This window comes from Talpa europaea, assembly GCF_964194135.1.
Source record: "Talpa europaea genome assembly, chromosome: 1".
In the NCBI taxonomy this organism is placed as follows: Eukaryota; Metazoa; Chordata; class Mammalia; order Eulipotyphla; family Talpidae; genus Talpa; species Talpa europaea.
Window position 1 is genome coordinate 41,019,605 of NC_140073.1, and position 16,192 is coordinate 41,035,796.

Here is a 16,192-nt window from a genome sequence, read left to right on the forward strand (position 1 = left end):
AGTTGTAGCTAGAGTTATATAGTTGGTATAAAAGCTATACTACAAAGTTCTAAGTGCAGGAGGGGTTGTTATGAGGGGTTGTTATGAGCATGTGAACTTCCCAGTCATCAATGCAAAGGGGGATAGGAGCAATCCTACAAATCAAGGGCCATGAGATAATAGTGCTTGCTTTGGAGTACCGAGAGCTGAGAAAGTATTCTTCCATGAGACTTTAATGGTTTATTCAAAAATGTGTTTTAAAAACATTTCCCAGATGCCAAGGCCTAGGGATATGACAGTTTAAAACACAGCCCCTAGTAAGCAGTTGAGTAACTTAAGATGCTATTCATGCATTTTATCTGTTTGCCATCTTTCAAGACATTATTTTGGTGGGATTCGAAAATGTCTTAGAATGTATCTCTAGAAATCTAGGCATCGACTCTACTTCCACTATTACCAAAATCCTTTTGTTGCAAATGCCAGTTTATAATTGGTCACACCAATGTTCCAGTTTATGAGAAAAATATTCTAATTGGTCACACTAAAATTCCAATGACCATCCATTCCAATCGGTCTCGCCAGAGTTTCAATTGGTCACACTTACATTCTACACAGACACTCCAGTTGGATACAACAGAGTTGTAATCAGAAACCTGGCGCTGCTTCACTTAACAGAGTTGTCACTGATAACAAAATTGTTACTTGTGGTTTCCTAGCCTACATCTACTAGCATGTGCCTCTGCCTTTCATTATCATCCTCTCCTCAGTGCCATCAGTAAGTGCCATGCTAGTTCTTTACTCAAAGGCAGCCTTCAACAGAATTAGCACCCTCCAGCTCAACTTCCCCAACTTCCACTACACCAGCCTGGTGTCCGGCCACTTTTACTGTGACCTCTAACATATGTGTCTTAGGAGGGGTTAACTACCCAACATTCTCAGTAGCTCCTACTACTTGCAGCATAAATTGAATCCTGGCTTTGCATCATGTGACATGTCTCTCATAGAGCCCGATGTACAGAACATTTTTCTCCCTGTGTCAAGGCTGCTTCCAGATCACTATCTGTCCCCACTGATTGTCCATCAATGCCCTCCTCTTATAAGGCAGCACTATTTGGTTATATCACATTCTCCCCAAATATCAGTAACCCAAAACAGAATTCTATTTCTCTTAACGTTTTTGTCTTTGGATCAACAATTTCTCTACCTACTTTGGTTGCATTCCATTTCTTCAGGAGCTTCAACATCCTTGAGAATCAGTCTTTCCATCCAACATCTACTCTTGCTTCACGTCTCATCCTCAGAGCCAACAAGCTTCACATTCACTTCAACTCCTTGGCATCATGGCCACAACCTGGCCTCATCTTGGAGCGGAATGCATTTGCTCCACTTCTAAAATCTTCAACTCTGAAATCCTTCCTTCTGTCCACAATCCTCTGACCTTTTAACTCTCCCACTGGCTCACTCAGTCATCTTTGATTTTCTTTTCTGAGCCCACTAGTTACTTAATAACTCCCTTTAAGCACTGTTTGCCTTCTTATCCACTCTATCTTGAAGTTAGTCATTTCAATTGTATAATATCTGCACTAGCAAATTCCACCCAACTCATCCCTGCCTCTAGAATTAAAGTTCACTGACTTTACCAGAGCCCAGTCACATCAAAACTCAAAGTCTTTTGTCTATGTTTCCATTCCCCAAGGTCTGAGAATTCCTGGTAAAACCACTTACAATGCCAATTGGGTCCCACACATTTGTACTATCAAATTACAGCTGATCTTCCAATACTATCTGGCAAACCTTTTATTTATTTCCCTCTGATTGATTCCTTTCAAAGATTCCTTTCAATTGATTCCTTTCAAAGATTGCTCCAAATCTTTTCTACTCTCCTCAAACCCTGAATCTCATCCAATTTCCCTCTTCTCCAATAACCTCTCCCCAATTTACCAAAAAGATAAAAAATTTTAAAAATTCATCTGATCATATCCTTTCTACCGCAGAGTTTCTTATAACTGTCTTACATTCATTTTGTGTAAGCCATATCTGAGAGAAAACAATTCCACCCTCCTTTCTGAGGTCAGTCTAAAATAGGTGCATGTAGCTCCTTTCTGTCAGATGGTTTCACCTTTAAGAACTGTTCCCCAGCCCTGTAGGTTTCCGGGGTACAGATAAAACCACAGCTAATGGACACAATGCTCTTTGAATTTGCTTTTGGATCACCCCCACCTAACCTACCTTCCTGTCGCTGATGTCATCACCCAGTCTTTGCTCCTTCCCTGTCATCCTCACACAGCTTGATACACCTTCTTCATGTTAACTCCCTGCCCTTCCAGTTGCCTTTGGCTTTGTTCTCCAAGTTCTGATCCTGTTCTGATCTCTCTCAAGCTGGTAACTGGAATGATGTCTACTCACTACCAAGTTCTGTGTTAGGGTAAGAGCATCATTCATCCATTCTGACAGGCTATAAACGTGATCAAATTTCTGACATTCAAAAGAACCTTCCCTTCCCTTCAAACTACCACCTTGAACTCCCTTGTGTTCTCACAGGCAAGCACAGGTACTGTATGTCCTGCACATAGACACTCTCTTAAGGTCTTCCCACTTTCTCCTCACAGCCAGATTCTAGAAAGAATAAGCTATCTCTGATGCCTCTCCTCCCTCTTCATCTTCCTGTCACTTTCTGTAGATGTCTATATGTCTGCAGTCTGGCTTCTGCCTTCACCAGGTGAGCCACAGAAATAGGTTTTGTTCTGGAGACCAATGTCCAGACCTTCAGGAGTAGCTTATACTTTTCATCTCTTAAGCTACTCACCCTTTACTTATTCAATGTAAGTTAGTCCTTGCCACCCCATCCTTCCTTTTGATTTTTCTGATTTCTTTTCTTGTTCATTTCCTTTGCTGCCATCTTTTATTCTGTCTGCTCCTTACAGAAAAAAAAAAAAAAATCGCTGGAGCCCTAGCTTTCATCCCCAGGACTGGAGTTAACTCTGGATCCAGTCTATCTGTCTGGAACACCGAGTCAAGGCTCAGACCCACAGGGTAGGTTCTGTTAGGGATCCTTAAATTCATGCAGATACCACAATGTGTGGGGGGAGCAGGGGGCTAGAGAAAAGGGCCAAGATTGCACAAGCAGCATTGGCTTCTGCTTTCCCATTGGCTTCAAGGTTGTCTGAGTAAATGCAAGAAGGCAAGTGATGAAGAAGGGTGGTACAGGAGGTGGGTGGCTTGTTTTTCTTACCATGAAGAACCATGAAACTGGGTAATGAAACTTTAGGGAAAAACCAATGAACAAAATTATCACCCCTCCCTCTCATTTCATCATTACCACTAACCTCTTCCAGAAGGAAAAATACATCTCCTTAGAAGCTGGGGAGGGGAAAGCTTACATCTCAGAGCAACCTGTCATTTCCTTTTCCTAAAACTCAGTTTCTGACTAGAGCTGATAAAAAGAATTTGCCTTTCAATTTCTTGTCTCCTTAAAGGGCCACAGCTTGAAGCAATTACTCCTATATTTAAGTTTGGAACATGACCCAGGGAGTACTGACCAATGACAGAGCACTAGAGCCAGACTGGCAATCTGAAACCAGAATGAAAGAATGGGCCATGGAAAGACATGAAAGGAAAAATGTGTCCCTTTGCCCTCTGAAGTAGGAGGCCTAGGCCTTGTCTGGAAGCCTCAGCATGAGTAACACCGTGCAGAGAGATGCCTACAGTCAACCTGGCTTTAGGTCCAGACCTCAGTTCCACTAACCAAATCATGTCTCTGACCCTCAGTCCCCTATCTGTACAAGGGGTACATATTACTTCAACTCTGTAGTCTGGCAATGAAACATTAAATGAAATAAACTTGAGGAAAGCAGTTACTTCTGCCTCATAAGTCTCCCAAGAGCAGTTTTAGGGAATAATCAGCAAATGTCTATTTTCTTCACTTATGGTTCAAATGTCTCATCTCCTCAGATTTGTGCTCCCACAGGATCATGTACACAGGATCATGCATACAGCTCTGTTTAGTATACTTTGCGATAGCTCAGTTTGAGCAAAATTGGAATAACTGTAACACAGCTCTAAAAATTGGGCAACAGAGAGACCATATTGTTGTTATCCCTATTTGTGGTAGATAAGAACACAGCTTAATGACTTTCCCCACCAACAGCAAGTGGTACACCTAAAGAAAGTCCTATCCACTGACTCCCAAACCCCTAAATTTGTTACTCTCCACAGTTCACCAAAAAAAAAAAAAAAAAACAGTCAAAACAATGGGCCACTGGAATTCTGGGAGGATTACATGAGAGGCTGGTGTCCTGCAAGGTTTCTCCAAAGCTGGGTTGTATTCTCATGAAATCTGCATCCTTTCTTCCTCCTCACTTGGCCTCCCTATTGCCTCCTGTCTTTTTTCTGGCACTGAATATTGCTTCTGATCTCAAAATCAATTATATCTATAAATGGCGGGTGCCTGGAGAGTGTTCCTTTTGGTGGCCAGCTCTGATTAGCGTCCACCAAGTAGCATCCACTTTCATCACCCTCAGGAGAGGTAACACTGAAGGCTGAGTGATAATAGGAGGCAGCACAGGCGCCGGCTGTGCAGAACCTCACCCTACCCCCGGAGGGGCCACTTTAGAAAAACCCACATGGGCCTCAAACACAGCAGCATATCAGGGGGATCCTCCCTTTGACAGAGAATTTTTTGCAGCAGGCTGTGAACGGGTCACTGCAAGAAAGTCGCGAGTTCAGGCCTGTGCTCCCAGAGATGCAGCCAGGCAGTGTCTTGACCTGTTTACACAATGGAGGGGCAGGGCCCATGCTGTGAGCTCTGTCCCAGGCTCAGACCACCCCAGACCAGTGAAAACTAACCCAGGCTGTGACCCCTTAAAGACTTGCTTGTACATTTCCTGGAAAATCTTTCTTCCTAACGGGGAAATCCCTTGGGGTATCTACACATGATCAGTGAGTCTGAGACCATAGCTGAGATCCATAGGCCATCCCCAGAGATGCTGCCTCCTCCCTATCCTGCGTCCGGCACAGAGTCGTAGACAAGAAATATCCTGCCTTTAGACATGTCCAAAATCTCATCTCTGCCTCTGTGCTAATTCTGTTTATCCTGTTCAGTCTAACCCAAAGTCTTCATGCTCTCTTTTTCTGAAGACCAGATGGGTTACTGCATAGAGGAAAACAGATGGGCGCTGATAGATCACCCCTCAGTAGAGCCAGGGCCAGAGTGACAACTCCATGGCTCAAAAGCCAGGTGGGGAAATAACTTCCCCCTTCCTGGGCTGCTGGAAGGAGACTGAATGAGCAGGGGCACAGCTGCAAGGAGAGATGGCTCAGTGGGCGTTGGACTTGAGTAAACACAGGGTTTGGGCTGCGCTTGCTGGGTTTGGGTTTTCTTAACCTTCCCCTCCCTCTACCCCGGCCTACCGGTGCTTCCCCAGCAGCAGTGGGGAGCAAAGTCTAGAATGGAGGTGGCAGACTAGAGATCTGTGTGCCAGGCTTGACCTGAAGGTATGGGTCTCATGGGCAGTCAGCTAGAGTTGAGTAGCAGCTGCTTCTCAGGCAAAATGTATTCAGTAAACAGGGGTATTGGGAATAGCACCCCAAGAGATACTGTCATTGGGTGATCTGTGTCAGAACTCAAGCCTAAGAGCAAGGAGGCCTGGTTGGGCCTGGATGATGAATGGTTGTCAGGGTTGGCAATAAGAGTCAACTGTTTGCCCCCATGCTCTGCCTCAAGGCCATGAGTCATTCTTGCTCCTACAACCAGATGCCAGGAGTCCTGTGGTCCAGGATACATGTCACAGCTGGCAGGTCTCTGCCTGCCCCATCAGAGGAGACACACGTGCAAAGTCCTCCGAGCTCTAGATGGCATCACATCAGCACTGTGGTGCAAAAATCGAGTCTTTTCAAATAGATGAAGCAGATTTCAGGACAGCACTGGCAGAAACAGCACAACATTCAATTTGGGACTGGGAGCTGGGAACCCAACAATCTCAAGCTCCGACACCGCCAAGCCCAGCAGAAACATGAGTGAGAACTGAGACTCCAGTTTGTTCTGTGACTTGAACTCAGAATTTGCCAAGAAAAGAGTATTCCATACTCCCATCATTTCATCCTTGAAAGAGTATGAAACCGGTGAAAGTTACAGACATAAAATAACCTGTTAAGTTCAGGAAGATCCTTAAATCTTTAGGATAAGCAGGATAGAGAGGATGCTGGGGTACCATGTAGTAAGTTTAAAAACTAAGCCCCCCATTGCTCACTCAGTAAACAGGTTTGAGAGGCTTGAATAGATAAATGACTGGATAAGGTTGTCATGGGAACCAGGCCATAAGCCTGACCACCATGACCAGAAAAACCAGCCCAGCTCCAGGAATGCAGAAGCAGGGCCCGGACACATTCTGTGTCAAAGGCCAGCACCCGAGAGCAGACATCCCAGAAGATAACTGGTGCAAACTGGCGCCCTAAATGGAAAGCCAAAGAAAGCAGAATATAAAAGAGAGTCTCAATCCTTCTTGCCTCACAGACCTCTCCTGTCTTGCCCCCTGCACCTTTGCAGGGTATTTCAATAATCCCACCTTTCCTGTTCTCCACTCTGCCTCTGATAAATTCTGTCACCCCTGCACCTCTGGCCTCACCCTGATATTATAATGCCACAGAGGATAGTTGGGCTTAAAACATTTTTTTAAAGTCTAAAATTCAGTCCAAAAAAATAAAACAAAACAGTCCATGGGATTACGCTTCAAAGGGAAGACAGCCTCCCCAGGGGATGCTGAGAACCAACACCAGAGTCCTGGGCACAGTTGAGGAGGGGCAGAATCACCACCACAGGCGCAGAGTCGGGTAGGCCTAGAGAAGCACCCAGGGCAGCGCCAGGTCCAGCTCAGCCACCACAGCGCAGCGTCCTCTGACCATCTATTACATGGCTGCTCGCCAGGCACTGCTGTCCTGAAGCATCAACCTCCTGACATTATTCTGACACATTCCCTTCCACATTCAAATTTTCTTGGTCTCTGTTTTTTTATAGCACTCCATCACCTTCCTCCCCCATCCCCACCTCAAAGCCACAGCTTGCGCAGATGTAAAGATAATATCTAGTGGTTTATTCCCTGTACTCATTGGAAAAGTGCTTTCCTGTCCTTTGAGATTTTTCCATCAGGCTATTTTCTTTCCTGGGACATCAAAGAGAAAGATTCAACTGAAAAAGACTCAACTCCTATTACTACTCCAATTTGCAGGGAATAGGGTGAACAAGAGAACTGGCAATTTAAATAGAAAATCAAAAGGAGCCAAGAAGGTGGTGATTTATTAATCAGCAAAGGAAAGATAAGAAAGTAATAGCAGCTTCTGAACTGCTAGAACTTGTTTTTATAAAGACATCGGAATAAAAATACTGACTTAACCTTTTATTTTCCAAGTTCTTAAAATACCCTCAAACAAAGGTAGGAATACCTGGGAAGTAAGACATTTATCCTAAACCCAAAGATGAGATGGAAGCTTATGTACATTATTATTCTGTGGAGAAATTATTTTAAATTTATAGTGATCACAGTAATAAAAAGACATCAGCGCTTTGGGAGAAAGATTATGAGCCATCATTGAGTTGAGCTTCCTCCTCTGAAGGGACTTTCATTCTTTAAATAATCAGTGTGTACCTTTTACACACACAGCAGAGGCTGCCAAGCATACAATGTAAATGTCAGTCATGGTGTATTTTTCAAAATAACTGAAGATGCAAGAATTAGTCAAATTAAGGGAATCTATCAATTAGATAGATCATAATAGTTTGATAAAATAAAATCTCTAATTAGCATCAACAGATTCTGAAAAGGCTTTTGACAAAAATCCAACAACGCCTTCCTTAAAATTGCAGCTCTTTACTCACAACAGGGCAAAACTGTTAAAGAGTAGGAAAATGGTTAACTCATCTGTAATACTTTTACCAAAAAAATCTACAGCGATGGCAAACCTAAAAAATGGAGGAAAAACAGCTCCGTGACATGAAGCATGTAAGATCAGAGGACTAAACTGTGCATCTGGTGTGAACAGAACTTTGTAAATTAGGTCTACATAATGATGAGGAGGACCAAAAGGAAACAAAGAAAGGATATTTAAGAGATTTATTTGACTGATAGGAGAGCAGATTTTTAAAAAAAATTTGGTATCTATTAAATCAAAGCATTATTTATGTAATAGGTTTTATCAAAGAAGACTACGCAGAGTGGGAGGGGGAAGCGTGAGGGTAGAAAAGAAGCACTAAATCAGTTGAAGAATGGAACTGACTTTCTAAAACCCCAGGTGCCACCTGAAACCTTGGCTCAGATGGAAAGAGGAGATGACATTGCCAGCTGGCAGCTCCTTCCACAACCAGGCCTGGAGAAAGTGCCACTGGGGAACCTCTAACCCGCCCAACAGGTTATTCCTCTCAGGCCAGCCCTTCCACCCGCCCCCTGTGCAACTCTCCAAGTTCAGGCCGGTTTCACCTGCTGCATAAACACTACACACTGAGCGGCCAAACCTAGCTCAAAGGCAGGATGGGAAAGTGAGCAGCCAGAGCTATAGCCTGGGCACAAAAAGGGCACAAAAAGGGACTAACACATGCGCTGCGTTAACGCTCAAGACCCGCCACCCTTACCTGTTGAAGCATCTCCTCTGCAGCATTGAGTTTCACCTGGTGTCCCTCCAGACACACCTCCAGATCCCGAATCTTCTCCCCTTGGGCTTCCACTTGGTCAGTGAGGACACTCACCTGTCCCAGGAAATAAAGCAATGGTGAAGGTGCAAGAGTTCTGCAGGGGTGGGAATGGCTTCCCACTGTAGGTGAGCCCTTAAGTCACACACTGATTCTCATCTGAGAAGAATGGCTTTTCTTTTCGGTGGACAGAGGGAGGAAAGTGTCCTGATGAAGGAAACTCCAGTTGTTTTCTTACCTGGCCAGGGTGTCTTGCCATTGCCTGGATGGTGTTGGTCAGGCTTCCTGCTCCTGACAGACCCAAGAGAAAGCCACCCAGCAGTCACGAGAGCTGCCCCTGGGCTGGACTCTGGCTCCTCACTCCTCTGAACAAGCTCACTCGGCAGTCCCCACCTCAAGGCATAGCTGAGCTGGCTTGCCAGGACTTCTGCCACCTCGTGTGAAGGAGCAGTCCAAACTTCTGTGGAAACGAACCAATGACCTTTCCTCTCTCATAAGGGTGTGAGGACTGCTCACCTATCAGACAAAGGTTCTGAAGCAATTAAGGAATGTGGGATGTAAAGGGCATGTATTAGCACTGACAAAACTTGGCTCAGAAAGGGTTTTGTGCTTCACAGGCCAAAACATGACTCTAAGTCATAAATATACACAAGCCACATTGCACACACGGGGGCAGGAAAGAAGTCATTCTGAAGCACGCTGAGAACATCTATTGGAATTATTAATAACAAGCCACAAACAATAGGCACGTAAATCGCACCCGACATAGGTATAGGAGGATCTCATAGTCTGCTCCATTAGCAGGAATGACGACAGTGTAGATCCTCTTTCTTTTTAGTTATGAAGAGGTATCTCAAAACAGAAAGATAGCGAAAGAAAACGGATGGCCTTCCCCAAATAAAGAAATCAATGACTGGTAAACTGAGATCCTTTTAGACCCTCTGTTTTTTAACCTATGGTCCAGTCATTGCTATTTACATATTGATTACCCTGAATTATTTCTCAAACTGCAATACCAGAGCATGAAAGAACTATTGTGAATTCATTTACGGGTGTGTAAATAAACTTTAATTATAAAGGTCTCTTTTACAAAGGAACTAATCTACATTAATATGGTTATATTAAGCTTTCCATTTGACGTTGCGAAATGAATTATGCACAATTGAGACATATTTCTGGAGCCGATGCTTGGGGTACAAACATTTCATTTATAATCTCCAAATGGGCACCTGCCAGCAGGGCCATCTTAAACATAAACCTTTCTGTTTGTGTTTAATTCTTAAGCCCATCGCTATCAATGGCCCTGGCTTTTTTCACTACTAACTCTACTTTCACAGGTAGGCACAGGGACTGACCTTTGTTTCCTGGCTCCACAGTCTCTTATTTGTGTGGGGTATTTTAGGGCTAATCTTCTCTTGGGGATTAACACTCATGTAGTCTGCACAGAAACTAGAGGAAGAATATGTCGTCCCCAGGACCCCATAGGCCACAGCTCAGCTGCACAAGAGGCTCAAGATGTACCTCAATCATCACTTTACATATTATAAATGGAAAAGTGTAGATAGAAAACTGGGACAAAATCTATGAAGATCCTAGAATGTGATATTTATTCACTAAAAAGAATTTTTTGAAATCCCTACAATGTACTCAACATGTTTTTAGGCACTAGGAGGAGGAGCTACAAAAGAAAAACCAAACATGAAAATTCTTGTCTTAAGTTACATCCTAATAAGAATATGAAATTTTGGTTTTACTTGCTTTAAATCCTGGAAATAACGTATTTTGTTATGTTTGATGTGCCTTACTGCTCTATAAGCAGACCCAGGAAAACATTCTAAGGACTCCAATTAACTCAGGCCGGCTGGGCTGCTGTGTGAATTTACAAGTGGGGGGGTCTGTCTAACCAGCTTCATGGCCACTAGGCAAGAGGGGGAGCCAGGACACAGCAATGGTGCTGGTCTGTCCACAAGTTGCTGGTGGAATACAGAAAACACTAAAGTCCACTTCTGACTCCTCTGATAAACACAGTTCCCAGTTGTGTTGGGATTATTGAAATAAGGATTTTTCAAGAATTCAGAATTTAAAAAACAAACATGAACATGCAGGAGAGCGTTATCACACAGAACTTCTTTATTAAAATGTAATCCTGGGCCTCCCTAGTGGCGTAAGGGGTTAAGTCTCAGCACTGTGAAGCTATCTGCAGCCACTGCAGCACAAGTTCCATGCCCGGCCCAGGAGCTACCCACATGGCGCAGCAGACCTCTCCTGACTCACCCGCTGCTCCCCTCAGCAGTGTATTTCAGCCAGTCTGCCTGCTCTGTTCCCCACTGTCTCTGGTGAATCCTCTCACACACACACCACCCCTACCCCCACCCCACCTCTGGCCTGTACCCCAGCTCTTGTACACCTAAATAAATAAATCTTTTTAAAAAAATAATAAAATGTAATCCTTCTAAATAGCAATGTGTGATTTTGGCCATGAGTTTCCTGGTTCAAACGTTTGCAAATTTCACAACGTTTGCTATGAAAATCTAAATTGGATATTCTCTCATGAATCACATTGTGAGGATGGCGTTTTGCATGACACATCCTTGAACTTGAGGTCATTATGCTAAGTGAAATCAGTCAGAAAGTGAAAGAGACAGCTACCAAGTGGTTTCTCTCATCTGTGGGAATCTAATAACCAACCAACCAAACTAACAAATCATGGTGAAAAGATTATGCGGGTTCACAGAGGGGAAGGGAAAGAGGAAAAGGCTGAGCAGGCCAATGGCAGGTGGGAATGGTGCGTTTATACACAGCAGGAGGTGTGAAGCTGTACTCCTGGAGTTTATAGAGCATTGTAAATCAATAAAATGTTTGTTTATGCAAATTATACATCCCTCAAAACAGCTGCACTGAAGAATGCTTTAAGACCTGGCCCCTGCTACCTCTTGAAAGGCAGTTACCACCAGGCTTCCTGGGGCAGAGTGCCAGGCCTGACCCCTGGCGTCCTTCCTTCCCATGCGTTCCCCCACATACCCTGGGGCTCTCTGGACCAGCCACCTCTGGCCGCGCGTCCTTCCACCCAACACCCCGTCTTACTGCAGGTCTTTTTCAGGGAGTGCTTCTGACTACACAGTCCTTGGCTATTTTGTTTTTTTCCATAGTATTTATCACCACCTGAAACATCTTATTTCTTGTTTATACAAATGCACACTCAAAAGGAAGCTCTGGAATAGGGACTTAGTTTTCTTTTCTGCTGCATCACCAGCAGTTAAAACAAATGACCGCCAAGTCTTGAGCACTGAATTTTTTTTTTTTAATGAATAGCTCAGGGAAGTGAAGAAAAACCCAAAACTAGGATACAAAATTCCCTTATTGTACACTAGGTCTGCTTCCAATTATTTAAAATAAGGGCAGGACAGGGGAAAACAAAGGCCAAATAAAATAATATTTATTTAATTTTATTCTAGCATTCCAACTTAAAGCTCCCAGTCCAGGGAAGACTCCAGAATCCCACCTACCCTGTCCCCTATTTCACTACTAGTCTGTACACCACACTTCAAGCCTTTTAAGGGTCTAGGATTGGGATTTTAATCTTTTAGTCTCCAAAGTGTCCAGCAGTGTATCTGCTGCATCCAGGACCTTGCTGCCGGCTTACACACTGAAGAGCTAACACAGCAAAGGGCCCCTGCCTCACCAATAGGCCTCCCATAAGAATTTCTGACTTTATGTTCTACCAACCAGAGCAAGATTTCAGAGATGAAATAGTCCCTTTGACTATCTTTCTCCATAAAAAGTTTTGGCATTCTCCTTAAAGCGGGAGTCAGCAAACATTTATCAGCCTTACTAACCCCAGGGGGATAGGCCTCAAAGTGATTAGTCTAGATCAGCTCCAGATGATTTGGACCGGATCCTGTTACCCTTCACATTTAGGCCCATATCGCTCTGTCTCATTAGTTACATAAGGACACATGTTATCTCCCTTGCAAGACTCCCAGGCTCCTAGAGGTTAGGACCCAATCAGTCCTCCCGTCACAGAGCATCCAGGGTATGGCGGTAGATGATGGCTTGTACATGATAAATAGGCAAATGCTTTTGCAGGCCCCCAAGCCAAATCCAGAGTTAAATTGTGCCCCCAGTTACTTTCTGCTTTGTTCTAGGAAAAGTCTTTTTAAAAACATATATACTTTGGGAGCAGGATAAATCCAACAGAGAAAACACCTTGCACTCCCCTCTCATCAGGGCAGCTCTGGAGTCGCAGGTGGCAGGGTAAGCTGCTTCCCATCCAAAAGGACCCACCTGTAATATGAGGGACTCCTTATCTCCTTCTAGACGTGCCAAACGTTCCTGGTAGGTTTCATTACTAGCAGCACCGTGGTGATTTACCTGGGACTAAAGGGAAGGAAAAAAGTGAAAAGAATTGGTTAGACAAACATCTTACTAATTCTCAAATGAAATATGCAATTTGGGAGGACAGTTTCACTGACTATATATGCAAAACCACTCACCAAAAGAGGAAGCCACAGGATTTCAAAACTACTACAAGAAGGACCAGACTAGATGCCATGGATAGGTGTGCCTTGAAAGTTGGCAAAAATACCCCCTGGGTGACCTCACCCTTGGCTGGGATGCCTCGGTGGAGCTGTAGACACAGTGGTGCTTGAACTGACAAGACATGTTGGGTCTGGTTTAGCTGTAGGCATGGCCTGCCCAAGGCACCAACAGCAGTAAGGGTCTACTCTGAGAGGAGATGGGGAATCTAGTCCATGTACCAAGACATGGCATGAGAACAGCTCCTGCACAGATCTTGGGATCTCCTAACTTTTATACCAGGGTCCTCTAGCACCAAGGCCCATCTCATAGTACGGACATTCATCCTGAATATCATAGGAACATGAAGGATGGGGATACCAACTCTAAGCCCCTCATCTACTCACACGTCCCTTCTATAAGTGGCCATCCAAACCCTTCACAAGGGCTTAGCAGCCAAGCCCACCATGCTGTGTTCCTGCTGTGCTAGAGCTAAGAAGTGCAAACCAAGATGAAACCTCTTGAAAAGAACTCAAATGACAATCAGAGTGGTCTCAAAGGGTTAAGTAGAGGGGAAACACAGGAAATAGAAAGTAGCCAGAAACCATAGAAAATGGGAAAAGTAGATGATCTTTAAATGGCAGGTGGCAGAATTGTATAAAGTGCCATGAGCTAGAGACAGGAGCTGCAGTCACTTTCTGGGTGTGTCTGTCCTGGTTGTAGACAGGGAGGAGGGAGGTAGCTGCTAATGGCCCGATGCCAGCAATACTTCTTCCATGCTAATGGAAGGTCGAAACCAGAGGACCACCGTAGGCTATCCAGGAACTTGGCAGCAGTCCCTGGCACTTGAAAAAATAGACCTTGTTGTTGAATGGGGAAGTGACAATCATAATAACCTGGGCCAGTTCAGAGGATTCAATGTTCCATATTCCAAAGGCAGGTGCCCTCTGTCCCAAATGAAAGTCATGATTTTGCAAAGGGAGCCTCAGAGGAAACCAGGCACAGGAGTTAGATGGGTTAGATGGCACCCTTCTGAGTCTGTTTCTCCACATGCCAACCCTCCTAAATGGCTTACCCACCCCCTGCCATTAAGAAAGGGCACCTCCTTTCTTCTCTTGTCACCCACCCCTTCCCCAGTGTACTGCCTAGCTGTGGGTCTGCAGCAGAGCTAGGTATGGTTCTAGAACAGAAACAGGCACTGAGTATTCTTCATTCAAGCCTGATTTTCCATTTATGAGAAAAGTGTTTGTGGAAGGTATGGTGGGTAGGCGAACCCTGGGGTAGTGCCCAGGGCGGATGTGCTGGGCACAGGCTGGACGGGACACTGCCTGGCTGCCACTCCACTGCTTTCCACTCCAGCCTCTCCCAGTCTGCATCTTGTTCATTGTTATGGAAGCGCTTTCATACCACAGACAAAGAACGCTGACAATCATAAATGGCTTCCTCGTGTTGATGACAGTTATTGTTGCTACATTAATTAATAGCCTGGCCCTCACGTGGTCAAACTGACTAGTATCCAAGGATATAATTATAACCTACATTTTCTCAGAACCTGACATGAAAAGAGAGGCAACACTTCTTAACAGCAATTCACATGCTTCTCTGGCAGAGAATTCACATAATGGTGACTTCTCTCCCAGGGTCTAGGGAGAATAGAGAAGGCACCCAAGTGAGGCTGCTTGTGCCGACTCCAGTGTTGCATGTGTGGCGAGCCTTCCACACTGGCAGCTGTCCCTCCTCCAGCAGGAGGGAAGGAGAGAAGACCAAAGGGCAGACTCCCTCCACGAGACCCCAAGGAGCCACCACAGCAAGTGCACAGTGCCTCAGCTGAAGCAAACGCTCCTCATCACAGCAAATCCTCTGCCCTACAGTCACACAGAAAGGCAGCGATTTTCACTAGTTGATGGGAAAAAAAAGAAAAGTAAGAACACTGATGCCATAGGTTCAGTTAATACATAAAATGTACACCATAGAGTCTATAAAACATGCAAGAAGTAGATGGAGATATCTGGATCCACTCTGGCAGCCTCTGGAACAGCAGGGAAGACACACAGATAAGTAGGAGAAAGTCAAACAGACTTCCCAGGAGAAACGCAGCCATTCCTGAGAAAGGAGCAATTTCTCTTTGTTTTCAAAGAGAGACTACATAATGAGATAAACAACATCCAAGATGACATCCTCACAGTCAACGGAGCCTAGAACTCACTGCTTTCCTGTGACACCCTCCAAACAAGTGAAAAGCTGTAGGTAATGTGAGTCAAAGGTCAAAGTGATTCTATGAAAACCAACAAAAGAGATTCATGACTCAAGCACAGAACTGTGAACCCTGAGCAAGCACCGACATGCACCAGGCATTGGGGCGAGCACTTCACAGGCGTTCACGCATTTAATCCTCCCACAACCCTGTGAGACGGGCGCTGTACTTATTCCCATTTTATAGAGAAAGAAACTGAAGCACAAAGTGTGTGAACAAGTCACGAATGGGTAATTTGCTTTCGTTACCATATTATAAATTAGTACACTTTTTGCTATCGCTTAATCGAGTAGAGTACAAACTTAATTTTTTATATGCTGGGATTATGAGAATTCACTTAAAACAAAGTTTGAATATACTGTCTAAACCTAAATGTCCATTGCTAGGGGAGTAACTAAATAAACTATGGTTCATCCACATTATGGACAATTTGTAGCATTTTTAGGCATGATGTACTTATTTACAGACCATTATAGAGATACAAGACATACTGGAGAGTGGAAAAGCAAGTCCCACAGAGTAAGACAATGTGATCTAGAAAACAATATTATGCAACTCTTTATGTTTGGATATTTGTATGCAAATAAAGAGATCAAGTGTCTGGGTAGGGGTGACATAATAACCCTTTACAGAGCTCTGTCCTGGGAAAGTGTTTGGGCTACAAAAGTTGGGGGTGGGAAGTTTTGTCAAAGTGGGCTTTTATTTTAATCATAACATTTGAGCTTCTTACAAAAATATGTGGATATTTTTGAGTAATCAAAATACAC

The 16,192-nt window shown here is 44.2% G+C and overlaps 1 protein-coding gene across 5 annotated transcripts in view; it reads right to left on the reverse strand.

The window, feature by feature from the left end:
- Positions 1-16,192, reverse strand: part of PPFIBP2 (PPFIA binding protein 2) — a gene marked incomplete at both ends in the record, with an annotated part of 100,856 nt that overhangs the window by 46,912 nt on the left and 37,752 nt on the right. For all 5 annotated transcript variants that reach the window (XM_084252791.1, XM_084252793.1, XM_084252796.1 and 2 more), the window contains 2 exons: positions 8,600-8,713; positions 12,941-13,033. In XM_084252791.1, coding sequence (XP_084108917.1) covers positions 8,600-8,713; positions 12,941-13,033 — 207 coding nt within the window. The remainder of the gene's footprint in view (positions 1-8,599; positions 8,714-12,940; positions 13,034-16,192) is intronic.